Source organism: Rana temporaria, chromosome 12 (assembly GCF_905171775.1).
Source record: "Rana temporaria chromosome 12, aRanTem1.1, whole genome shotgun sequence".
Classification (NCBI taxonomy): domain Eukaryota; kingdom Metazoa; phylum Chordata; class Amphibia; order Anura; family Ranidae; genus Rana; species Rana temporaria.
The window spans coordinates 33089412-33116807 of NC_053500.1; the positions used below are offsets into that span (position 1 = coordinate 33089412).

The following is a 27396-nucleotide window of genomic DNA, read 5'->3' on the forward strand; positions in this document are numbered from 1 at the left end:
CCAGAGGTTACAGCATATCATTACCACTTACTGACTGGTTGCTAGAGGTTACAGCACACATTACTGCTCACTGATTAGTTGCTAGAGTTTACAGCACATGATTTATTTTTGTTGATTGGTTGCTAGAGATTACTGTACAGTAATACTGCTCACTGATTGGTTGTTACGGTTACAGCACATCAACTCTTCACTGCAGAGGGGCATGATATACATATGAATACCACCTTTATTTACATATGAATGCCGCCGACCTCAGCTATATACATATGAATCCTGCCACTATTTACATATGAATGCTCCCGTATGAATGACAGTTATTTACATGTAAACACAGGGTCTGCAGGTGAGTCATCTGTACACAACAATAGGGCAGAGCTGGGCAGCATTAGTAGCAGCACTTCACACTGAGATATCAGGACACAGCGCAGGACTAACATTTCAAGGGACAAGGGAATTTAAACTGGGATAGTTGGCAAGTATGAGGCAGCTGCTTTGGGACCTACAACAATGACAGGGTTCAGGACAGCTGTCCTCTTTGCCCTGCCTTAAAGATGGCCCTTACCACAAGAGTCCAATCTATCTCTAAACAGCCCCAATTAATTGGAAAACTGTACAGGAAGTGGGCACCAGCCACATGCTTGGTAATACTCATCAAATAAAACATTTGTGCAAAGAATTTCTTTAAATATTTGCCTAGAGTTCCCCTTCCACATGATTGTACACACTTGCTGTATTCATGCTGGATTTTATTTTTTGCTGTTTTTTGGCTTTGACTAGCAAGAGCTGTTTGTTACATTACACAACTATTGCCGGGGGGCATGTGCGTGTCTGTGTACATAACTGGCAGAAAAGCAAAACTGTGCTTGTCAAATGTAAATTTACTGTCATTTTAATTTTAACCCTTTTCCAACATTTACTGTATAGGCGGCATGAGATGATTATTAATAGGAGTCCATCAACTGAAAGGCCAGTGCTGGTTTTCGAATGAAAATGCTAGATGCCTGGTTGTTATTAGGAGCCCCGGGCTTCGATACACTCTGAGTCTCTGACCTGGAATAAGTATGGAAATCAAGAACTTTAGAGGAAATTCAGAACTCTCTATCTATATGCTTATGCTTGTTCCATGTTAGTTACATCAAGCACTGAAGTCAAATGGTGCAAGACAATTTCAAAAGTGGGGGTCAGCGATGGAAGTCTCTATGTTTATTTCATGGAGGAAGAGGCTTCATAGCAATGGAAGTTTCCATGTATATTTAATGAAAGCTTTGCTAAAAGCATGCCTCATCTACATTCCATTATACAATTGGCCACTTCCTGTGTGCGGCCATATTGTCTGTCCTAACCGGTTTATTCGATTGGTATGAGTTTGCCTCAGATTTACCTAGCATTCAGCATTATGAGTGACACCAAATTCCTTTAAAAGCGATCTTAAATAAGCTATGTATACGATAATGGAGATCATTTTTTATATTTATTATTATCTAACTATTTACCTAAGACTTTACAATTAAAAAATATTTATCTTTATTAACTGCTTTCTTTACAGTGTTTTCTCCAAAACTACAGGTAAAACTCGGTTATAGAAGCCTTACCAATATGAACTATCCAAGCAGGACTCTTAAAGGGGTGTTCCCGCCTTTTTTTAAGTTTATTAAAAGTCAGCAGCTACAAAAAGTGTAGCTGCTGGCTTTTAATAAACAGACACTTACCTGCTCCACGGTTCCAGCGACGCGCCGGCCGGGGCTCCGCTCCTCGCCCCCCCTCGCCGGCATCTTCATTCCTAGTGTGGGCACCCGGCAGTGACAGCTTTCGGGTTCACGGCCGGGCACCCACTGCGCATGCACGCGTGGCGCCATCCGATTGGACAGGCGCTCGCCTACAGGGAGGGGCTGCAATAAGGCAATTAAGCTAATCGCCTTACCAGCCCCTCGGCGGAAGGAGGAAGTGGGACAGGAAGTCCCACTCCTCCTGACCCCCCCCCCCACTACCCCCCCAAAAAAACGACATGCCAAATGTGGCATGTAAGGGGGGAAGGAGTGGATTAAGCGGAAGTTCCATTTTTAGGTGGAACTCCGCTTTAAAGGGGTTGTAAAGGTTTGTTTTTTATTTTCTAAATGGGTTCCTTTAAGCTAGTGCATTGTTGGTTCACTTACCGTTTTCTTAGATTTCCCTTCTAAATTTTTTTTTCTTTGTCTGAATTTCTCACTTCCTGTTCCTCCTCGGTAAGCTTGCCCCCATCATCCGAGCCATTCTGGCTGGGGGTTAGTCAGCGTGCTCGCCTCCTCCCTTGGGACTACATCCCTGCGGGGAGACGCTGTGAACACAGCGTCTCCCCACAGGGATGTAGTCCCAAGGGAGGGGGCTAGACTAACCCCCAGCCAGAACGGCTTGCGTCTCCCTGCAGGGATGTAGTTCCAAGGGAACGGGCGAGCACGCTGACTAACCCCCCAGCCAGAACGGCTCGGATGATGGGGGCAAGCTTACTGAGGAGGAACAGGAAGTGAGAAATTCAGACAAAGAAAAAAAACATTTAGAAGGGAAATCGAAGGAAAAGGTAAGTGAACCTACAATGTACTAGCTTAAAGGAACCAATTTAGAAATTAAAATACAAACCTTTAAAAGTGTTGACTATAATGCCCAGAAGGATAGACCATTATTGAATGTCTGTGATCCAAGCAGGAGTCTTTACTTTTGTAATGCATAAATAAGCTTAGTCATTACTAAATAATAAAACATTAATGCTTGGTAATTATCACTGGGCTGTCATTTGATTAATACACCAGAATTCCCATAGAACATACAGTTGATACGCCTTGACCTTTCATGGATTCGCAAATAAGGAATATATTATGATCCCGAGGCAAGCCGTGGTTACTTACTACATGGCGAACCTAACATTGCTAAATCATGTTCCGTGGTTCTCTTGAAAAGAAAAGAACAGGGTGACGTCATCGCGTACGACAAACATACGCTCGTCACATTCGATGCCGTCACCGCTATCTTGCTTCATCCTACCTATGCCGTGGAAGCTACCGCGCATGGGTCAAAGTCATTTCGAGCATGCACGGGTTTCCACGGCAACAGGTAAGTATACACACTCTCGGGTTTCTCGTCGGGAAACAGGCCGACAAGAATCTCGACGAGAAAAAAGAGAGCAGGTTCTCTTTTTTTCTCGTCAAAATTCTGGCCAGATTTCCAGACGAGAAACCTGAAGGCCTCGTACACACGAACGGGAATCTTGGCAAGAAGCAGTTTTCTTGCTGTTTTTTGCCGAGAAACCCGGTCGTGTGTACGCGGCCTCAGAGTACACTTCATAGACAGGAACAGTCCATCACTGGACCGAGGGGAGCATGGTTTTCCAGAGGATTGGCGGATAAGGTGAATATGAGCTTTCTCCTCACCCCTAGAAAAAAAAAGTAGTTGGCCCATGAAGTGCGTTGCTACATGGTGAAAAAAAAAAACGTTTGCCCAGAGTCGGGCATTAAAATAGTATGTATCACCCTATCAAATAATTTCTGTTTGTTCCCTTTTGGTATGCTAGATATACCATTGGATCTGTTATATGAGTCTTACTCTTTATCAGTTACATTGTTCCCTGCTATCTCTGAGGACTACAAAACTTTTCCACTTTCAGACTGAGGCGCTTCTAAACTGCCAGTAAAAACACTGAGCGCTTTTGAAGAGCTTTTCAGGCGCTTTTGAAGAGCTTTCTATTAATTTCAATGGAGAAGGGAATTTTTCACAGGCCTGTCAGCACACTGCCCAGTGTGAAAGCATTGGAAATAGGTTTTCGTGAGCTTTTAAGGCGCTGTTTTTAGCGTGAAAGCGTCTGAAAAGCGACTCAGTGTGAAAGTGGCCTAAGAACCCTTACACACTGAGGTGCTTTCAGGCGCTTTCATGCTAAAAAAAAGCACCTGAAAGCTCCCGAAAACCTGGCGCTGGCAGGGCAGTGAACAAATACCCCTCTCCATTGAAATCAATGGAAAACTCTTCAAAAGTGCCTGAAAAGCTCTTCAAAAGCACCTGAAAAGCTCTTCAAAAGCACTCAGTGTTTTACTGCCAGTTTAGAAGCACCTCAATGTGAAAGGGGCCTTATTACGGAGAAGAGGAGAGGGGTAGCTATTCTTTAGTCCTGTGCTAGGATGAGAACGTTGCTTCTTTATAAATACAGTATGGTGAGAGAGCATTGTAATGCCACGTACACACGATCGGAAATTCCGACAAGAAAAGTCTGATGTGAGCTTTTTGTCGGAAATTCCGACCGTGTGTAGGCTCCATCTGACTTTTTCTATCAGAATTTCCGCCAACAAAAGATTGAGAGCTGGTTCTCGGAAAAAGTTCCTATCGGAAAATCTGCAATTCCGACACGCAAAAAAACACGCATGCTTAGAATCAAGTAGAAGAGCCCAACTGCCTATTGAACTTCATCGATCTCGGCTCGTCGTACGTGTTGTTGTACGTCACCGCGTTCTTGACGGTCGGAATTTCCGACAAGATTTGTGTAAGGCCCCGTACACACGACCGAGTTTCTCGGCAGAATTCAGCCAGAAACTCGATCGGAGCCGTGTTCTGCCGAGAAACCCGGTCGTCTGTACACTTTCTGCCGAGGAAACCGACAAGGATCTCGTCGAGCAAAATAGAGAACATGTTCTCTATATCTCCTTGTTAGTCAATGAGGAAACTTGGCTCACCGAGATCCTCGGCGGCTTCACAGGGAACTCGACGAGCAAAACGATGTGTTTTGCCCGTCGCGTTTTTTGGACATGTGTACGGGGCCTGACTGTGTGTATGCAACACAAGTTTGAGTCAACATTCCGTCAGAAAAAAATCCACGGTTTTCTTGTCGGAAATTTCCGATCGTGTGTACGCGGCATTACTCTAGGACAGGAGGTGGATCACCAGTTGACAATAAGGCCTTGTACACACGACCGAGGAACTCGACGGGACGAAACACATCGTTTTCCTCGTCAAGTTCCTTGTTAGGCTGTCGAGGAACTCGACAAGGCAAGTTTCTCCATTCCCGTCGAGGAAATAGAGAACTTACTCTCTTTTTGGCTCGTTGAGTTTCTCGACAGTTTCCTCGACGAAAATGTACACACGACCGGTTTCCTCGGCAGAAAAATATCTCCCAGCAAGTTTCTTGCTGGTTTTTGCAGAGAAACTCGGTCGTGTGTACGAGGCCTAAGGCCCCGTACACATGACCGAGTTTCTCGGCAGAATTCAGCCAGAAACTCGATGGGAGCCGTATTCTGCCGAGAAACCCGGTCGTGTGTACAAGTTTCGCCGAGGAAACCGACGAGGATCTCGGCGGGCCAAATAGAGAACATGTTCTCTATTTCCTCGTTGTTCAATGGGAAATTTCGGCTCGCTGAGATCCTCGGCGGCTTCACAAGGAACTCAACGAGCAAAACGATGTGTTTTGCCCGTCGAGTTTCTCGGACGTGTGTACGGGGGCCTAAGAGTGATAAAAAGCCTAAAATTAATACAGCCATCCCATCCAAAGACTGATAAATAGCAATGTATTATCTTTTTGTACTTTAGTTTACATAGGCTTTAATATACCGTACTTGTTATTTTAAGGACTATTTCCTAATTTATAATTCATAGTCCTAGCAACACTCAATAGTCCTAGCAGGACACTCGTTGAAACAAAGGACGTGGTAGGCTTGATTGCTTAGCAAAGATAACTGCTGTGGATTAACCACTAAGCTTTTATGTTGTGTTTCTGGGAAGTGTTTTGCTTTCTCTCCAAATCCTTTCCTACCCCCACACATGCTCTACACCTCTGTCCCGATATTCCCCCGCCCTGTGACTCATCCCAAGCTCTTCTCCAAAAGGACCAAACCCAGTTTCACAGCAACATTGTGTTTTGTAAATTGGTATGAGGAAGCCTTGAGGATACCACCTCCCTGACCATAAACACCCCACCCTGACATCTCCCACCCATACCTCAGTTGACACTAACAGAACAAGGTAAAGATTCTGCCTGCCGGTTGGTGGGACTGGATCTACCTTCCCCTCCGCTCTCCCTCTGACAAGGTCATGCTATTACAGGGTGACCTACATTGAATTATTTATAAATAACACAGAAGAACAGGTTGGCTGACTTGTAGCTGGACAGGGAACCTAGGTATTAAATTGTATCTATAGCCAAAACGTGTGTTTGCTTTGGATAAGGTAGTGAAGGAAAAGAACCACTGTTGGGTTTTTATTGCTCTTTGTGTCCATGCTAGATAAAATTGTCCTTTGTAGATATCCTGGCAGGGGCGGACTGACCATTCGGGCACTCGGGCAATGCCCGAGGGCCTAAGGTTGCCACCTCATCCCTTTAAACCCGAACACATATGAATTACACAGGTTCTATGGCTAATTTAATGCAGGTAAGGCACCAAGTGAGTTTGATTACCACCTTAATCAGCCACAGAACCTATGTAATTACTATGTGTTCGGTTTTAAAGGGATGAGGTGGCAACCCTACGAGGGCCCCATGTCACTAAGGGGCCCCAAAGAAAGAACGTTTCTTCCTGGACAGCCGCACTCCAAACAAAATAAAACAGCACTACAAGCCACAGCAAACTGGACATCTTACGCGTTTCACACTATTCCTAGTGTTTAAACTTTCTTTTTCTGCCTTGCTATATGCATTGCCTGCACCTGTGGTCTCTGTGAGGTGGATCATCATCAAGACTTTCTTTGCCTAGAGCGGCATCTTCTCTTTCCCACTAGGGGGCCCCACCAGGGTTGCCAGACTCAGTAAAACCTGGGACAGTATGTAAAAATCTGTGTTTTAAAAAAAAAAAATTACAAGATTATAGCTGCCCCGCCTCTCCAGTACCCTTTCAGTGTGTGTATGTGTATTCTGTGTGAATGTATACTGTGGCCCGGATTCACGTAGGAGAGTGCATCTTTGTGCGGGCGTAACGTATCCTATTTACGTTACGCCTCCGCAACTTTGACAGGCAAGTGCAGTATTCTCAAAGCAAAGTTGCGGCGGCGTAGCGTAAATAGGCCGGCGTAAGCCCCCCTAATTCAAATGTGGAAGATGTGGGCGTGTATTATGTAAATGTATTGTGACCCCGCGTAAATGACGCTTTCTCCGAACGGCGCATGCGCCGTCCATGAAAGTATCCCAGTGCGCATGCTCCAAATTAACCTGCAAAAAGCCAATGCTTTTGACGTGAACGTAAATTACGCACAGCCCTATTCGCGAACGACTTACGCAAACGACGTAATCGACGGAAAATTTGACGCTGGCCCGACGTCCATACTTAAAATTGGTATGCCTCATCTACGCCTCATAGAGCAGGTTTAACTTTACGCCGCAAAAGGCCTTACGTAAACGGCGTATCTGTACTGCGACGACCGGGCGTACCTAGCTGATTTACATATTTCTAGGCGTAAATCAGCGTACACGCCCCTAGCGGCCAGCGTAAATATGCAGTTAAGATACAACGGCGTAGAAGACTTACGCTGGTCATATCTTATACAAATTCTGGCGTATCTGATTCTTTGAATCAGGCGCCAAGATACGACGCCTCACACTCAGAGATATGACGGCGTATCTGGAGATACGCCGTCGTATCTCCTACGTGAATCTGGGTCTGTGTGTGTATCTTGTGTATCTATACTGTGTATGTATACTGTATGCATGTGTGTGTATACTGTGTGGCCCCATAATCTCCTATTACCCAGGGGCCCCATAATCTTCTATTGCTCGGGGGCCCCATAAGTTGTCGGTCCGTTCTGTATCCTGGTTACCATTGTCACCAGGCAGAGATGGGAAATCTAAACATTTTGAATGGTCATTTAAAACAAGTGCAATAGATAAGAGGATATTATTATTATTTATTATTATTATTATTTATTATACAGGATTTATATAACGCCAATAGTTTGCACAGCGCTTTATATTAGAAGGGACTTTCAAGGTGCTGAAGATAAATCTTCCAATTGGGATACCCATTCCGATGGCAACTATCCAAAAAGGGAATTGCCCTCACTTTGTTGAGATTACTTCTCACTGCCTGTTGTTTCCTTGGACAGAAAGTAGAGGGAAATCTCCCCTATGTGTCAGACAGCAAACATAAAACTGGGGACCCTTGGCTTAAATACCTCCAACCTTCAAACACTTGGAGATTGAGTTATACAGTGGAACCTTGGATTATGAGCATAATCCGTTCCAGCGGAATGCTTGTAATCTAAAGCACTCGCCTATCAAAGTGAGTTTCCCCATAGAAGTCAATGGAAACAAAGATAATTTGTTTAACATTGACTTCTATTGCATGCAATACCACATGTGGCTAGAGGCAGGGGGGCGCTGGAAAGACTCTGAGACCGTTTGGAAAGACTCATAAACACTCGGGAACCCTTGGAAACACTTGAGAGTGTTTCTGAGTGTTTATAAGTATTTCCGAACGCCTCCGAATGGCACCTATGGCCAAATGTGGTACTACACACTACAGAGGCTTGAATCCTGCTCATTTTGCGAGACAACCCTCGCAACCGGCAACAGGTAAAAAAAAAAAATTGTCAAAATTTAAAATAATAATAATTATTATTAATAATAATAATAATAATAATAATAATTAAAATAAATGACCATAAATTATTAACAATTATGTAAAAAAAAAAAAATGGGCATAGGATTTTTTGGGGATATAATGTAAATGGTGTGTAACTCTCGTATAGTACATCTGCCTTCAAAGTTTTTGTTAAAGCGGAAAGCTCTGTTTAATAATCCTAGATCCCTTTCTTGAAAATATAGAGGAAGTGTCTTTGCTATCAATGGAATTAAGCTGAACCTTAAGAGCCGGTTCACACAGGGGCGACTCGTCAGGCGGCTGTGCCATTCTATGCAATAGAACCGTTCTAATAGGAGCGACGCAAGTCGCTCCGACTTAGAAAAAGGTTCTTGTACGACTTCGGGGACGACTCGGGGCGACCTGCATTGACTTCTATACAGAAGTCATTTTGCAAGTCGCCTCTGAAGTCGTCTTCAGGACGCCTTGCGGAGTCGCCCCCCAAAGTCGTGCCGCCCCAGTGTGAACCGGCTCTAATTCAAGGTTAAGAACACTTTTGTAAAGTCCACAAGGGTAGATCCACATGTGTAAACCATATTATTAACCAATCAGAAGTCAGCTTTCTTGCGTCAAACTAGACTAGACTGATAGGAGCTGATCTTTGATTGGTCACCCAGAATTTTAGGTCATCACACTATTCTTTGGAGTAGATACAAACGAGGGCCCAGATCCACGTACCTTGGCGCATCTATAAGTCCGGCGTAGCGTAGCTCAGATACACTACGCCGCCGTAACTTACAGCGTATTTTCCGTATCCACAAAGAATTTGCGCCATAAGTTACGGCGGTGTAGTGTAACTGTGCCGGCGTAAGGGTGCGCAATTCAAATGGATAAGATGTAGGCGTGTTTTATGGTAATTCTTATTGACCCCACGTTTTTTACTTTTTTTTTTAACGGCGCATGCGCCATCCGTGGGGGTATCCCAGTGCGCGTGCTCGAAATTAACCCGCAACAAGCCAATGCTTTCGACGTGAACGTAATTCTACGCAAAGCCCTATTCGCGAACGTTTTACGCAAACGACGTACACAACGGAAAATTCTACGCTGGCCCGACGTCCATACCTAACATTGCGTACGCCTCATAGAGCAGGGGTAACGTTACGCCGAAAAAAGCCTTACGTAAACGACGTAAAAAATTGCGCCGGACGGACGTACGTTTGTGGATTGGCGTATCTTATTTGCATATTCGACGCGGAAATCAACGGAAGCGCCACCTAGCGGCCAGCGTAAATATACACCTTAGATCCGACGGCGTACTAAGATGTACGTCAGTCGGATCTAGCCCAGCTTCAGGCGTATCTTGTTTTGTGAATACAAAACAAAGATACGCCGGAGCATCCTAGAAGTTACGCGGCGTATCAATAGATACGCCAACGTAACTGCTTCGTGGATCTGGGCCTGAGATGCCTAACCCCACACACCAATTCCAAATCTGGAGTGCAGTGAACCAAATCAAAGACCGATAGGCCTATTAGGAAACAAATCCCAATTTCCATTTTGTTACACCGACTTGGAAACCTAATATTAAGGCTGTGACTGGGCAATGTGGGAGCTGTAGTTCTTCAGTGGCACTCCACGGCAGTAGAGGAGGTACTGTATATGGTGTAAACAATCACAGTTGCTCAACAAAAGAACAAAGTGTTTTGACAGTGACAGCTCAGACTTGCTTTGTTATTAAATGATGTATGAGTAATAAATAACGAATGTCATTCCTGTGGACAGGTACACACCTGAGCTTGTGCGCACGTTAACTGGATCACACAAATAAAAACATTTGCACTTTGTTTTATAGTGAAAATCCTATTGTAAGGAACACCGCCTTAAAAAAATAAAAAATAAAATTCACAGCAGAGTTGTTTAGATTTGTTAATGTCATTTATTAACAATTTCCGCTAAATCTTTGATGATGAGATCCATAAGCTGGAATGCAGGTGACTTTCAAAATCTGGAATAATTTGGTGTTTATGCCCGCCTAACTATTGACAGCTATCACCCACTTAAAGTGGTTGTAAACCCTTACAGACCGCATAGACCTACAGGTAAGCCTAGATTAAAACGGATGTCCGCTCAAAAAAAATATTAAAAGCCAGCAGCTACAAATACTGCAGCTGCTGACTTTTAATATTAGGACACTTACCTGTCCTGGAGTCCAGCGCTGTCCGCAGCAGAGGACGAGTGATCGCTCGTCACCCTGCTGCTCCCCCCTCTATCCACGGTGAGGGAACCAGGAAGTGAAGCGCTCCGGTTTCACTGCCCAGTTCCCTACGGTGCATGCGCAAGTCGCGCTGCGCCCGCCGATTGGCTCCCGCTGTGTGCTGGGAGCCGAGTGTTCCCAGCACACAACGGGGGACGGACAGGATGTCAGAAAAAACCCGTCTTTTGTCCGTGACGTGTGGCCGGAAGTGGGTGCAAATACCTGTCTTTTGCCACAATATATTCATATAGATCAGGTAGGAATTTGTTTTGTGGTGGCAGGCTGCAGACCAGATGCAAAGGGCCATAGTTGTGGTCTCTGTCCTGCGCTCTAATTGGGATGGGATGGGCACTAGGCGAGTAATGTTGCTGTCTTTGGACCTTTACAAGGCCTTTGACTCCCTTTCCTGGCCCTACCTCTTCCACATATTGATAAAATGGAATTGTGGACCAAAATTTTTAAGTCTTATTGGTACGCTATATTCAATCTCTTTGGCAAACTTTCTCTCATATGGGCGTAAATCAGATCTTTTGCAGATAAGTAGAGGAACTAGGCAAGGATGTCCTCTCTCACCTCTCCACTTTATTTTGGCAATAGAATCCTTGGCCGTGGCCATTCGAGCCAACCCCAATATTCATGGTGTCTCTAGTGGCGGAAAGACTCATAAATGCGCTTTCTTTGCCGACGATTTGCTACTATTTATAACAGATGTGGGAGTTACGTAAAGTGGCTCTGATCTCTAGTTATGCTATAGTTGGATTAACTGTTGCAGAGATGTTTTTCGGAGTAATATTCATTGAATTGTTTATACCACAGAGTAATTATGATTATTTCATACATGCCCTGGGCAGACAGTAGCCTAATTCAACTGAATTTATCTTTTACAAATGATTTTTGTATTATAGTTACAATGATCTGACACTTGTGCCTCGTTTCCACTGAGCAGATTGGTTTGGGTTGGTTCGGTACGATATGCTATTTTGAGTGCTTCCATTATGAAAGCGGCCCATACAACCGAACCATACCACACCATTTGGTCCTGACGGTCCGACTTGCAGTGGAAACGCTCACCTGAAAAGGCCGGACCATTCTAACCCTTCCAAACTGTACCGAGCCAAACCGATCCGCTCAGTGGAAACGAGGCATTGGTTACCCTTGAGGGTGCATGGATCTTTCTATATCTGTATGATACCATTTGTATCCTAAGAAGTTTGTTAAACTTTTGAATACAAATCTATTGCAAACAAAAATTATTAGATGTTGCTTGTGGCTACCTATCTACTGAATGAGCTCAAAGACTCAAGTCAGGCCTCGTACACACGACTGAGTTTATCGTCAAAAACCAGCAAGAAACTTGCTGGGAGATATTTTTTTGCCGAGGAAACCGGTCGTGTGTACATTTTCGTCGAGGAAACTGTCGAGAAACTCGACAAGCCAAAAAGAGAGCAAGTTCTCTATTTCCTTGACGGGAATGGAGAAAATTGGCTTGTCGAGTTCCTCGACAGCCTAACAAGGAACTCGACGAGGAAAACGATGTGTTTCGCCCGTCGAGTTCCTCGGTCGTGTGTACGAGGCTTCATTCTTGGTCATGAATAAACTTAGAACATTTCTTGCTCAGCACCAACAGAGGCCCATACAACTTAGCAAGGGGATAATAAACTAATTTTACAGTGTTGATTATTAAACGGTCAGTGCACCCAAACTAATATTTAGATTTTAGGTAGATGTTGGAAATTAGTACTACTTGACAAATTCTTATATAACTTGAGATGTCTGCATTGAATTCCTGCATACCTACTGTAACCATTATGAGGGTTCCCAAATATTTTTCTTTTTATATTATGAAAAATGAATGGAGGAGTTGGAACACAAAAGTTGGGTGGGAACAGCTAAAATGTCCAGATGGACACTACAGCTTGGCAAAGATGACAGGAGGATATCATTGTTGATATATCTAAGACATTTAAGAAGCCAGCAGCTGACTCAGCCCACAATACTCCATCTATCATTAAAATATTACCTTGGGGTGGTCCTTTTTTGTTATGCCACATAAAGGTGGGAATTAACCTGTAGTCCTCATTTCTGTGTGTTCGGGGAAAAAAAGTTACCAGAGCCAGACCCCTTGGGGGAGTGATGCTTTTGGTATAAAAGAAGCAGGTGGGGGGATGGGGGCCTCTCTCAGAAAACAGATGGAGTCCTATAATTTGCCGTCCTCTGAGTCTTCCCTTTCTCATGCTTGTGGGCTGCCTCCTGGGAGTTGTAGGATCACAGCAAAACATCCATCTGTGTTGTCGATTGTTACCACTGTACAGCAGGGAGGATCCAGTGTACTTTCTGAATTTTCAGTACCTTTGGGTTTGGCTATTATGGCTAAGATTATTAGTTTATTGCCCTTTATCCTTGTTGATAAACCGGTACAAAAAAAGTCATAATCTGGAGTTACGTGTAGAACCAAGATTAAGGTTAACAAAAGATGGCTTCTCGTTGCTCTTTATGGGTTACTGCACTTTGTGGTAGGTCCTCGTCTTTATTGCCTGCTATTATTTTACAACAACTACAATTATTCAAAATAAATATTTCTATTGTGGGTGATAATTAGGAATTCAGTTGAAGAGATCTCGCCAGGAGATACTCAATGGGGGATTCAACCCATTGAAGTCCACCAAAAGCGAAATATTGTATTTTGCCTTTACATTTGCCTTTACATTTTGGTAAAACGTAATAAAAATAATAGTAAAAGGTGAAATCAGATTTTAACACACTGGTGTCTTAAAATAATAAATAAATAAAAAAATAAAACAGACAAAGAGCAATGGTGTAACATAATCCATGGCAACGTATTACATTTTAGGCCTCGTACACACGACCGAGTTTCTCGGCAAAAACCAGCAAGAAACTTGCTGGGAGATATTTTTTTGCCGAGGAAACCGGTCGTGTGTACATTTTCGTCGAGGAAACTGTCGAGAAACTCGACGAGCCAAAAAGAGAGCATGTTCTCTATTTCCTTAACGGGAATGGAGAAAATTGGCTTGTGAAGGAACTTAACAAGCAAAACGATGTGTTTCGCCCGTTGAGTTCCTCGGTCGTGTGTACGAGGCTTTAGATTTTATTTCGAGCTGTGAAGACATTCCATACCTTTGTTTTATTACATTAATTTCTACGGCAATTGTATTTTGATATGCATTTGTCCATTTTTTTATATTTTATACTTTTATATATGTTGCCATTTTAAATCTGTACAAGATACTACACTTGCACATAAAGAATTAGATAGTTTTGTGTAGACTGATAAAATCATCGACATGTCCAGGCTTATTTCAAAGCCAAAGTGCAAAACAAAGGAGCACACACCAGCCAATCAGAAAATTCTAAATGCTACCCCCCCCCCCCCCCATTGGTTTTAAAGGGTCATTACTTGACCATCTTACTTTACATCTGTTTATCACTGCCCGTCTCAGCGTGTCATTATAAACACTTGTTGCCATTACCTGTGTCTGTGTAAGCCCTAGCTGGGCCGCCAATTCTGCCCTCTCCGGCAGCGCCAAGTACTGGGCCTTCTGAAAGCGTCTCTGCAGTGCAGCCAGTTGATAACTAGAGTAGATGGTTCTTGGTTTCCGGATCTTTTTGGGTTTCCCATTGACCATTCGTACCTCGGTTTCCGGCTCTTCTTTTATTGACACAGCTAGGGAAGAATGAGATAAATAAGTATGCAAGCCAAAGCTTCTATTGTCTTCAAAAAAGTCTCAATTCACATGTTTAAAAAGACCCGCTCGGGGCTATTTTTTTAATCGCTCCCTAAATTTGCAAAGTTTTTCTTATGCGATGTACATTAGTCTAATGAAGTGCTTTAATTATGCAATGTTTTCCCCAAAACACAAAGTCTCAAGGAGTTTAAGAAACTTTGTGACTTGGTTTTGGACCATTTATATCAGAGGTGTCTGAAAGAAAGGAGCCTGTTTTGTCCTGTAGTAACCAATTACTGTAAAGCCTTGGATTGTGAGCATAATTCGTTCCAAAAACATGATTGTAATCCAAAGCACTTGTATATCAAAGCAAATTGCCCCATAAGAAATAATGGAAACTCAAATGATTCGTTCCACAACCATTTATTCATAGGTCCTTCAGTTTATAGTCCATATAAAAAGATTATAGCAATGTGACCAGGTTGTGTAACCATAAAATGTCCATCCACAAATGGAAGCCTCCACAAGGGGATTAGAAGCAAAATCCAGCAGGAGCTACAGAGTATAAAAGAGAAGAGAGGCGCCTCGAAGTGTAGCAATATGTTGCTAAATGTTGTACCTTTATTAAATGTAACCATATTGCTACACTTTGAGGTGCCTCTCTTCTCTTTTATACTCAGTTGTGGCATGACGGTACTTGTATATCAAGACATCGCTTGTATATCAAGTCAAAATTTATTTAAAAATGTTGCTTGTCTTGCAAAACACTCTCAAACCAGGTTACTCTCAAACCAAGGTTTTACTGTACATTTTTTTTAGCTAACAATTTTCTAGCAGAAGAAAGGAAAAATTGGAGCAAGTGTAATAGGACTACTTTTACATGGGGCACTCAAAGATAATAGAGATATTTTCCAATAGGCTTAAGTGATAACAAGTTCAGAATATAATAAGGTAGCTTGATCTGATTGATAAGGTAGCTTGATCAAAGATAATAGAGATATTTTCCAATAGGCTTAAGTGATAACAAGTTCGGAATATAATAAGGTAGCTTGATCTCCCCAGTACCCAGGGCTGGTGTAAGGATTTTTGACACCCTAGGCGAAGCCTCATTTTGCCGCCCACCTATTGGCTCCACCCCGGACTCCACCCTCTTTGCCCTGCCCATGTATACCCCACCTTTTTAATGAAGTGCCAATCAAATGCAGCTTACCAACGCCCATCAAATGCAGCCTCTCCGGCACCCATCAATGCAGCCCAACAGTGCCCATCAATGAATTTTTGCTTGCTTCCATTAATTCAGGAGTCGGGACAAAGGCACAGTCCTCTATCGCTGCTGCGCCTCTGACACTATGTGCGAACGGAGTGGGGGCTGCCTGCTTTTTTTTATTTTTATTTTGTGCGTGTACTCGAGAGAGGAGCCGGACTGCAGGAGTTGGGAGTAGGCAGGACTCCCCCAGAGGCAATCTGCCACCTTTGTGCCAACATCCTCTTTGGAATTATGGAACTCCATTATTCCAATGCTGATATTGGCACAATAAAGGAGCTCCATTATTCGGACATTGAAATTGGCACAATAATGGAGCTCCATTATTTCGATGCTGTATTGGCACAATTATGGTGCTCCATTATTCCAACGCTGATATTGCCACAATCATTGGCACAATAATGGAGCTTCATTATTCCGATGCTGATATTGGCACAATCATTGGCACAATATTGGAGCTCTATAATTCCAATCCTGGTATTGGCACAATAATGAAGCTCTATTATTCCGACGCTGATATTGGCACAATAATGAAGTTCCATTATTTCAACGCTGATATCGGAATGATCATTGGCACAATAATGGAGCTCCATTATTCTGACGCTGATATTGGCACAATGATGAAACTTCCTTATTCCAGCGTTGATATTGGCACAATCATTGGCGCAATAATAGAGCTCCATTATTTTCTTGTTTTCTTTTCACACGTTTCTTGTTGTCCCTTGTGGAAGCAATAAAAGATTTTGGAATCCAAAGACTTTTGTTTTATGTTTTTTTGGCTTAACTATACATGGCTTTCTCACTTCTTCAGAAACCCTTGTTTTGTGAAGAGCTGCTGTAACCAAGCCATCAGGGTCACAGAATGATGTTTGCAACTGGCTGAACATTTGTATCCAGTACCTCAGGCCTTGTACACACGACCAAGTTTCTCTGCAAAAACCAGCAAGAAACTTGCTGTTTTTTTTTTTTTGCCGAGGAAACCGGTCGTGTGTACATTTTTCGACGAGGAAACTGTCGAGGAACTCGTCGAGCCACAAAGAGAGCATGTTCTCTTTTTCCTCCATGGAACCCTAGAGTCAGGGCTGTCTTAATGCATGGGCACCCCTGGGCATTGCCCAGGGGCACCAGGTGCAGGGGGGCCCAAATGATAATCTTGCATTACATCATACTTGCCCACTGTTCTGGATTTGCTGGGACAGTCACACTTTTTACTAAGCTGTCCCGGGATAGCTGTGTCCCATAACCTGTACTGTGCCCTACTGCCTCCCCCATACTGTGCTCTTTGTGTTGTCTAGTCTTTGATTTATGGCATGTTTTTTTTTTTATTGTTTAAAATCGATTTTATTGAAAGTACTAATAAATATATGCTTAATTCTATTAACTATTTATTCTTTAATTATTGAGAGTTGGTGTGTAAATTGGGTCAAGCCGGTTGGGGGCCCCAGTGCATTACTTTGCCCAAGATGCTAATAAGACGGCCCTGCCTAGGGTTCCTCCAGAGGTTGCTAGGGAATCGGGATTTCTCGAGCAATGACCAATGTTTGCCTCTTTGATAAGTTCCCACTGACACCAATTATCTTTTGCTGTTTGTAAGAAGGGGATTCTTCCCAATGACCACAAGTGTACAGAGTATTCAACCCACTGACCATCACACTAATGTATCATTAATTATAGATACAGTAATTTTTAGCTAAGGTTCCTTGAGACTTGAGAGTTATTTCAAGGGTTCCTTTGTGCGGAAAAGGTTGAGAAAGTCTGGATTGTGATAGCCAGCTTATGTCCCGTTTATTGGGAGTCATGTTTGATTTATCCTGAGCTCTATCAGTAGGTGGCATGATGTTGTAGACCAGCTAATCCTCTCCTGTCCAAAAAAACAGACAGCCCCAATTGCAGTGCAAGGCCTAAACATGTAGTAGCAATAAGTCTCACATGAGCGCATTATGCTCCAATCTCCCAAGTAGTTCTAAGGCAGTCCTTCCCAACAGAGGGTTCCATGGAACTCTAAGCTTCTTCCAGAGGTTGCTAGGGGTTCCTTGAGCTGTGGCTGATTGACCTCCTATCTGAAGGTGAATACCTAGTTATGGGACCAAAGCTACTTTGCAAAGTCAACGGGATAACACCAATTATTTTTTAGTCTGAAACGATGGAATTCTGAACACTACTGTAAGGGAGGTATTCTTCCCACCGACCCACAATGTAGGACGTCCCACCAACCACCAATAAAAGGGGTATTATTCCCACTGGCCACCAATGTAAGGGACATTTTTCTTACCCTCCACCACTTACCTTCCCACTAACCACTAATGTAAGGGGGGCATTCTTTCTACTGACTACCAATGTTAGGAACATTCTTCTCACTAACCACCAATGTAAGGAACATTCTTCTCACTGATCACCAATGTAAGGGACATTCTTCTCACTGATCACCAATGTAAGGAACATTCTTCCCACTGACCCCCGATGAATTTGTTTCAGAAGGGGTTTCCCACGACTTCAAATTATTTGAAGGGTTCCTCTGGAAATAAATGGTTGAAAAAGCCTTCTCTAGACTAAAGCCAGCCGTAGATGATACAAATCTCGTCTAGTTTAGCAGGGACCAGCCGAGATGTGAACCATCTATTGGCAGGCTGAATGCACCCATTCATCGATCGACTTGGGTACAACCTTCATGTCGAATTTTTGACATGAGATAGTTGCTGGTGGCTGTAGCCTTTAGCAAAAATCACTGTGCTTTCTCAGCAGGTACGGCTCACCGCGCCCCCCCTTTGGGTAAACACAATGGCTCCACGGGGGGGATTCCCCCTTAACACTAAGGGGTTGATTTACTAAAGATAAATAGACTGTGCACTTTGTAAAGTGCAGTTGCTCCAGAGCTTATTAAATGAGCAGAAGCTCTGCTGACTTCCATTATCCAATCAAGTGCAAGCAAAAAAGCATTCTTTGCAACGTGAAGCTTTACCTCATTTACTAAGCTCTGGAGCAATTGGTAAAGGGTATTTTCCTTTAATAAATCAACAATAAATCAACAATCATGTGCAAGCTAAAATGCTTTTTTTTATTTTCCTTGCATGTCCCCCTCCGATCTACAGCGACTGCACTTCCAAGTGCACTTTCAGTGCAATTTTAAGTGCACTTTGCACATGTAGTGCAATTTCAAGTGCACTTTGCACTTGTAGTGCAATTTCAAGTGCACTTTGCACTTGTAAGGCAAAGTGGTTTTGCCTTTCGTAAATAACCCCTATTGGGAACATAGACCATTGATGGTATTAAAATATACAAATTAAGAAGACCATGATGGATGGATTTGAAAAACTTGCACGCACAAAGGTTTTTTATTGATATACCCATGTTGTACTATGTGTCGGGCGCCATGGTTTTCAGGTTGAATAAACTCTCATGCTCATGCATTGGGGTTACATCAAATCAGCACAGCCAATCAAGATGGCCGAAGACCAAGAACTTGGACAAAGCCGGAGAGAAGATGACAGCACTAGCAAGGGAGCTCACAGATATTGCATCACTGGAGGGCAGATGAGTTTTCTTGGGTTTAGTTCCACTTTCTTGGGTTGGAGGAAAACCACCTGACTTTCAGAAGACTGATCAAAACTCTGCTCTTTTGATGTCATGAGACACGAACAACTAGCGCCCAGAAGCGATTCAGTTCGCATGCGCCGCGCTTTATAAGTTTTTCATTCATTCAAATAAAATATAGGCTCATACCAAACTTCTGCTTTTCAGTCAAAAAGTAGAAACATTGCCTGTAGCAACAGCGGTAAAGTCAGCGTCAATGGGAGGAACCACAGGACCCAGTGGGTGACTCGCTATCTGAAAAACCTGAAAGTATCAGATAGCACCGGCGCCCATAGCTCTTGATGAGAGCAGTGTTCCAATGCACTGGTTGTTGAAAAGGTAAGTACTTCTCTTTTTCTTTACCCAAAGGCTGCTGCTGTAAACTCACCAAACTGGCAACAGGTTGGCTTTAACTTTTTATTTTCTTATTTGTGCTGTGGAAATAACAGCTGCTATCCTATTCAATAAAGAATTTATATTCTCAGGTACGTTAACTCCTAAGAACCAATCAGAATCAAGATATTACTAGTCTGGCTTCAACAGAATTAAAGTGATATTAAAGCTTTTATTTTATTTTTTAAATAACAAACTTACCTTTACTGTGCAGTTCATTTTGCACGGAGTGGCCCTGATCGTCCTCTTCTGGGGTCCCACGGTGGCTCTCGCGGCTCCTTTCCACAATAGCTAACCCCCTCTGGAAAGCCCTCTTACGAGGGGGTTAACTTGCGGCCGCGTTCCCGTGTCATACACTCGGCGTCCATAGACGCCGAGTGTATGACTCGGCCCTGGCCCCGGCGACCACGTCATTGAATTTGATTAACAGCAGTGGGAGCCAATGCCTGCATTGCTATCAATCTATCCAATGAAGAGCCGAGAAGCTGTGGAGAAAGCAACGCGGAATCGCGTCCACGGAAATTAGGGGCTCGGGTAAGTAAAACGGGGGCTCGGGGGGCTGGACTATGCAAAGTGTTTTTTCACCTTAATGCCTAGGATCCATTAAGGTGAAAAAACACAAAGGTTTACAACCCCTTTGACTCTGATTGGTTGCTACCACTTACTGAACTTAAGAGTTTGTTTTCTAAAAAGCCAAATGTTTTCTTGGTTTTGGATATTACAATGAAGGAACCCTATCAGGTTTTACTTCTATCCATTAGAAAGATTTCCCTTCATATCATGTCCTGCTAATGTGTTCACCAGACAGGAAGTGAGGGGAACTCGCCAACATATACAAAAATAAAAATTCTTCTTTTTAGAAGTAGAGGAAGGCTAGAACCTTCTGACAGATTCTTATTTTGATTGTGCCCACGTTGCAGATTTTTGCTACATTCCTTGGGGCAGTGCCATTGTCATTGGGAAAGAAAGTCCCATAAAGAGGGTAAATGATGTACTAGTTGGTAAAAAATTTAGAGCCCTACTCCTTCCCCTCACCATCCAAAACTTTAGAAAAAAAATCTTTTGACTTGATCTACACTTCAACAATAATAACTTTTAATTGAATACGGCCACAGCCTGGCTGCTATAGGTATTTTTCCATTGTCTACAGTTATTGCAAATACCCATACCAACCATGAAACGTCATCAAATCATGGAAATGCCATCCTTGAATTATGATATGCTAGTTGCCTGGCTCTCATGCTGACCTGGTTTTTAGTACTTTGGTTCACTGATCTAGATACGGTTTGCAGATAAGGTCTATTGAAGCAACATGCAGTTATTTGGGATTAAAAAGTTGGTTTATGCCGTCTTCCATGATTAACTAGGGAAAGCTGTATTCAGTCACAGACAATTTTTGACTACCAATTTCAAAAATTTGGTTTGTTAGGATAATGGTGGTTGTCAAAAAAAATCAAAAATTGTAGCTATAGATCTGCCAAAGACAAACCATTTGTTGCTTTATTTATTAACATGGTGTACCAACTAATGGCATGCTTTAACCAAGAACAGGCAATTAAACAATGATTTGTATTGGCCTTTACACGCTATGCTACTGAAAGCTACTGAAAGCAGATTTTTGATTGGTTTCTCTAAATAACTAGACACATCTTTGGTCAAATGTTAAGTATCAAATGCTGATTTATTACTGAAATATTATTTCAAATAAAATAAAATGTTAAATTAATAAAAATGAAGGTTGAACAATTGCAGCATTCTCATTTCTAAAGAACTACAATTATCAGCCAGGTTCAAACATATTGTTGGTTTAGTTTGTGCCAATGCACACGGGCCACAAAGAACATAAAGTGCCATCAGGAGAGTATGTTGAAGCCTTATCAATAGAAAAGTTGAGATGGGCCAATGTAGTCCAATCAAACTGCAGTAGCAAAGTCTAATGCCATGTACACACGATCAGTCCATCCGATGAGAACGGTCTGATGGACCGTTGTCATCGGTTAACTGATGAAGCTGACTGATGGTCAGTCGTGCCCACACACCATCGGTTAAAAAAACGACCGTTTCAGAACGCGGTGATGTAAAACACAACGACGTGCTGAAAAAAACAAAGGTCAATGCTTCCAAGAATGCGTCGACTTGATTCTGAGCATGCGTGGATTTTTAACCGATGGTCGTGCCTACTAACGATCGTTTTTTTCCTATCGGTTAGGTATCCATCGGTTAAATTTAAAACAAGATTGCTTTTTTTTAACCTATGGATAAATAACCGATGGGGCCCACACACGATCGGTTTGGTCCGATGAAAACGGTCCATCAGACCGTTCTCATCGGTTTGACCGATCGTGTGTACGCGGCATCACTTTGCCTGTTGGTACACAAAAAACTCTAAAACCAACTGTTCCTGCCATGCCTTACGTTTGCCAATTAGAGTATGCGTTAGGTATATAGGAATGTAATGGTGGCAAAACATGACAGAGAACAGATGTACCATACAGAGCCATTTCTGGCAAGAGATGATATCATCCTAAGAGGGTAGGCTTAGTTAAGATTTTTAAAGGGAGATCCAGTTTTTGCTTTCAAGTTCCCTTAGCCATCTAATTCCACCACTGTCAGGACCTGTAATTTAGCATTAGCCAGTGAGAGTTTGGTCTACTTGTTTGTACAGCGACTGTCTGAATATATCCAGGGCAAATATATATATTGAAAAAACTTTCAACAGCCAAGGTACCAATAATTTCCAGTCATGTAACTAAAATGTTATTTAGGCTCTAGAGTCTAAAACATGGGTGCTCAACCTTTGGCGTTCCAGCTGTTTCAGAACTACAACTCCCATCATGCCTCTGCCCTTGGGAATCATGATTGTAACTGTCAGCAGCTTGCAATGCCTCATTTAATTTGTAGTTCCTCAACAGCTGAAGGGGCACAGGTTGAGCATCCATGGTCTAGAGCTTAAACAACATTTTCTTAAGCAAGGTTCTATGGAACCTTTGGGTTACATCTGAGTTTGCTTAAGGTTCCTTGAGCAAAAAATGTACCTTATGCCTGCTGGCCAACATCACTTCACAGAGCCAGTGGTGTAAGATCAGGGGAGCCTCACCTATCAGCTCTCTGATAAATAACAACTGGCACCAATGATCTTCTTAGCTGTCTGTAAGGGTAACCAATAGTGTAAAAATGCATTTTCCCACTGATCACCAGTGTTAAGCCTCGTACACACAATCAGTCCATCCGATGAGAACGGTCTGAAGGACCGTTGTCATAGGTTAACCGATGAAGCTGACTGATGGTCCGTCGCGCCTACACACCATTGGTTAAAAAAACGATCGTGTCAGAACACGGTGACGTAAAACACAACGACGTGCTGAAAAAAACGAAGCATGCGTCGACTTGATTCTGAGCATGCGTGGATTTTTAACCGATGGTTGTGCCTACTAACGATCGGTTTTGACCTATCGGTTAGGAATCCATCGGTTAAATTTAAAGCAAGTTGGCTTTTTTTTATCCTATGGATAAATAACCTATGGGGCCCACACACGATCGGTTTTGACCGATGAAAACGGTCCATCAGACCGTTGTCCTCTGGTTAACCTATCATGTGTACGAGACCTAAGGGACATTCTTATCACCAGTAATGTAAGGGGCATTCTTCCCAATGACCACCAATGTAAGGAGTATTCTTCCCACTGACCACTAATGTAAGGGGCCATGCTTCCCTCTGACCACCAATGTAAGGAGCATTTTCCCAATGACCTTCAAAGTAAGGAACATTCTTCCTACTGACCACCAATGTAAGGCCCATTCTTCTTAGGACCCTTACAGACGAGGAGACATGTCCGATGAGAACGGTCCGTGGACCGTTTTCATCGGACATGTCTCCTGGGAGCTTTTGGTCTGATGTGTGTACACACCATCAGACCAAAATCCCCGCGGACAGAGAACGCGGTGACGTAGAAGACACCAACGTTCTCAAACACGGAAGTGCAATGCTTCCAAGCATGCATCGAATCAATTCAACGCATGCGCGGGATTTCGGGACGCTGGTTACACGTCATAACCAGCGGACATGTCCGATTAGGTGTACTAACCATCGGACATGTCCGACGGACATGTTTCCAGCGGACAAGTTTCTTAGCTTGCTAAGAAACTTTTGTCCGCTGGAAACCTGTCCGCTAGGCCGTACACACGGTCGGACATGTCCGTGGAAACTGGTCCGCGGACCAGTTTCAGCGGACATGTTCGACCGTGTGTGCGTGGCCTTACTGACCACCAATATAAGGCCCATTCTTCTTACCGACCACCAATCTTACCGACCACCAATGTAAAGCCCATTCTTCCCATTAAACACTGATGTAATGGACATTTTCTCCACTGACCACCAGTTTGAAAGGCATTTTTCCAATGCAAGAAGGCGCTTGACTGGCCTTTGATCTTCAATGTAAGAAGGCTCTCTTTCATTGAATACCAATGTAAGGGTACACGCCTACTACCATTGTAAAGTGATGCTATAGTTTTACTGTCTACATTTTGGACCACTACTTTTTTTTTGGGGGGGGGGAGAGGGGCTATTTAAAAAAAAATTAGGTGACAAATATGCATTGTACCCCAGCTTTTTATCCTTTTATCTCATGTGATATTAACTACTATATGTACTGTAAGCTGTAAATATACATTTTCGCAGGGGCTCTTTGAGACCTGAAAATTATTTAAAGGCTTCCCCCAGGCTAAAAAGGTTGAAAAGGACTACTTTATATGGCTTAAATACAGTAAATTAGGGTTAGGTAGCTTACATTAAAGCAGAGACCCTAGACAGCAAGCTGAGAGATACAAAGAGACAGCCAAGATTAAGACAGAGACAGACATTTTAGCCATAGGCAGATCTGGTCAGGCAGCTTGGATATGCTCAGACAGCGGTGTAGCTTAGATGTACAGTAGATAGACAGGCGGCTTGGGGAGACGCAGACAGGTAAACAGGAGCTGAGGATTATAGAAGAGACAGGAAGGGAGGGACATCACACAAAATCTTCCTACTACAGGTATAAATTCACTCAGATTAAAGTTACAGACAGACAGGCAGACAGGTCTCGCTAAGCCTACTCCCGTTCATGAGGTGTCAGGCTAATACAGGGACGGACCCTTAAAGTATCATAAAAATGTCACATGAAGTGGCTACAGGGGACCAGCCCAGGAAACTGTGCATAATAAATTCCGACACGGTAGGCAATTGATAATTTTACAGGTTTTAAATGTACCATAATAAAAACAGTACATAAATGAATGAATGTACGTATGTAAAATGATAAAAATACATTATTATCATTTGCAAAAATATTTTTTAATTATTATTTTAAATTATTATTTATTAACTAATCATTATTTTATTATACCTTTTTTTTAATGAATGAGGTGGAGAATACCCCAAATTCTCTATATTAGTCAATGAATGAGAGTTGAACCATCAGTGATCTATATATTTTAACCATTAATTCAACTGGAGCTGTCAAACTGCACCTTCCTCCTGTTTTTTTCAATGACAAAACCCATAACCCATAGCGACCAATCAAAAAAATCCTCTGATGTTACTAGCGTAAACCAAAATTGTATTGAATGCTTATGGCCATAACAGTACATAAATTATATTATATCATATTATAATATATTATATTATTCTTTACCAGCCTTTCTAAACCTTTTTAACGTGGAGGAACCCTTGAAATAACATTCTGGGCCCAGGGAACCCCTAGCAATAATAATTATATCTACAGCTCCTGATACATTAGCGTGATGATCAGTAAGGAAATTGCTCCTTACATTCGTAATAATCCCCCGCTTAGCTAAAAATTGGTGACAGAAGTTATTCATCTGACAGGCAGAAGTTGCTCAAAGCTCTATCAACCTTTGAAGGAACCCTGGTTGAGAAAGACTGTTCTATGCTAAACTATACTATACTAGATGAAACTATACGATGCTATAATAAAACATACACAAAATACAAATGTCCTATTTTCAGTGACATATAAAATTATACAATAAAAAATATTTGGTAATAAGTATTTGTAACAAACTTTTTTTTGGAGGGATGGTCGAGCAAAGCCTATAGTAAATATCAAGAGGGTAAAACAGGTACAAGTGGTATATAAAGGGACAAATAGAAGATGGTAAATTATAAAGAGGCATTATAATAATAGTGATGAGAGTTCCATAGTTAGTCTGTTTCTGCCCATACCTTGTACACTCTTATAATACCTCCTGTATCCCTTATTCGTATTCATATTATTCTATTGCCTCTTTATTTCTTTATTGACTGCTACCTGTGTTGCCCTCTTGATGTTTTTTTACCCCCTTTACCTCGTCCCTCTCTTTTTTGCCCCCGTATTCTATCAATCATCATTTCGGTGCCCCTTTTCTCCAAGTTTCCTTTACACTCATATCTTTCTTCTTGGTACCCACTGATTTTGGCTACAAGCATCCATCTTTTACGTCTCAGAGATCTTTAATTCCTATAATCTCGTAATTGCATCTCCAAATTCTTCCCACTTTTCAGCTATTATCTTCCCCTTCATTTTCTGTTGTTATTTCGACCATTTTTACTTGCATATCATTCTCTCCATCCTGCTCATCATCTCCTGTCATTCAATACTTTTAGATAATCTCTACAGGCACCGACTCTAGATATTGTCTAATCTCTTTCACTTTAATGTTTTAAGCTTGACGTGTCTACTTTTTAGTGCCCACACCAGCCCCGTTTTCCATACCTTGCTCCTGAGGTGGGGCCTCCCGAAAATGTCCATAAGATCGATATCCACCTCCATACTGGTAATCATCCTTGGGCATGAAGCCATCTGCCCCTACTAGCCCACCCATGGTAAATTGGGGGTGATGGTGATAGCCGTAGGCATTGAGCGACTGAGAATATGCCTGACTCTGATAGTAGTCATGTTGACCCCCAGCTAAAGGACCACTGTAGTAGCCCATGTCCGTGGCGGTTGACTCCGGTAGGGTGGGCGAGTCCTTAGACACAGAATGGCAACTCATAGAGGTGCTGAGGTCGGTTAATACGGCCATCTTCTTTTCATAGGTCCCACTCATGTTACAAATGTTACAAAGAGCAAAGTCGATATCCCAGTAGACATTCACACGAACATCCCTGCTGAGCTCTCTTGCACTTCTGCCTGTACAATAAAAGCCAAACCAAAGCTTCACAGACCAGTTCTGCTCCATAATTATAGGGTAGAGAAGGGAGGGTCTCGCATTCCTATTGGCTCCAGGAGGAAAGCCTTCCAGGCAAAACAGATTTCTTCACCAGCTCTATATTTATGTCTTAGCTTCTTGTCAGTACAAAAAGAAAAAAAACACACACACACACATATATACTCAAGTGCATGCAACTGTATATTTATATGAGAAAATGCAACTGTATATTTATATGAGAAAATGCAACTGTGTATTTATATAGGAAAGAAAACTCAACATATATATTAGCTACATCTACAAAAATAGTATGAACGCTAACACTGTGCAGAATATAAAACTGTAAGTTTTGTGAGTTTAAAACATAGACTCCTAAAAAAAACACACCCTGTATACAAGGCATTCATACAGTAAGTTGGTACATTTGATGTGCTAAAGCTGTATTTTTGATTTAGTTTCATGAGCTATATGCGTATACTTACACCGTACATTGCAAAAGTGTTTTATTTATTTTAATTATAAACC

General features: G+C 42.4%; 1 protein-coding gene across 1 annotated transcript in view; it reads right to left on the reverse strand.

Annotated features, from left to right (window-relative positions):
• Window positions 1-26916, reverse strand: part of DLX3 (distal-less homeobox 3) — a 29279-nt gene extending 2363 nt beyond the window's left edge. Inside the window, exons 1-2 of the mRNA XM_040331654.1 lie at window positions 26436-26916; window positions 14262-14455 (exon numbers count right to left, since the gene is read on the reverse strand). Of these exons, the coding sequence (XP_040187588.1) occupies window positions 14262-14455; window positions 26436-26901 (660 nt within the window). The 5' untranslated portion in view covers window positions 26902-26916. The remainder of the gene's footprint in view (window positions 1-14261; window positions 14456-26435) is intronic.
• Between the last annotated feature and the right edge of the window lie 480 nt (window positions 26917-27396).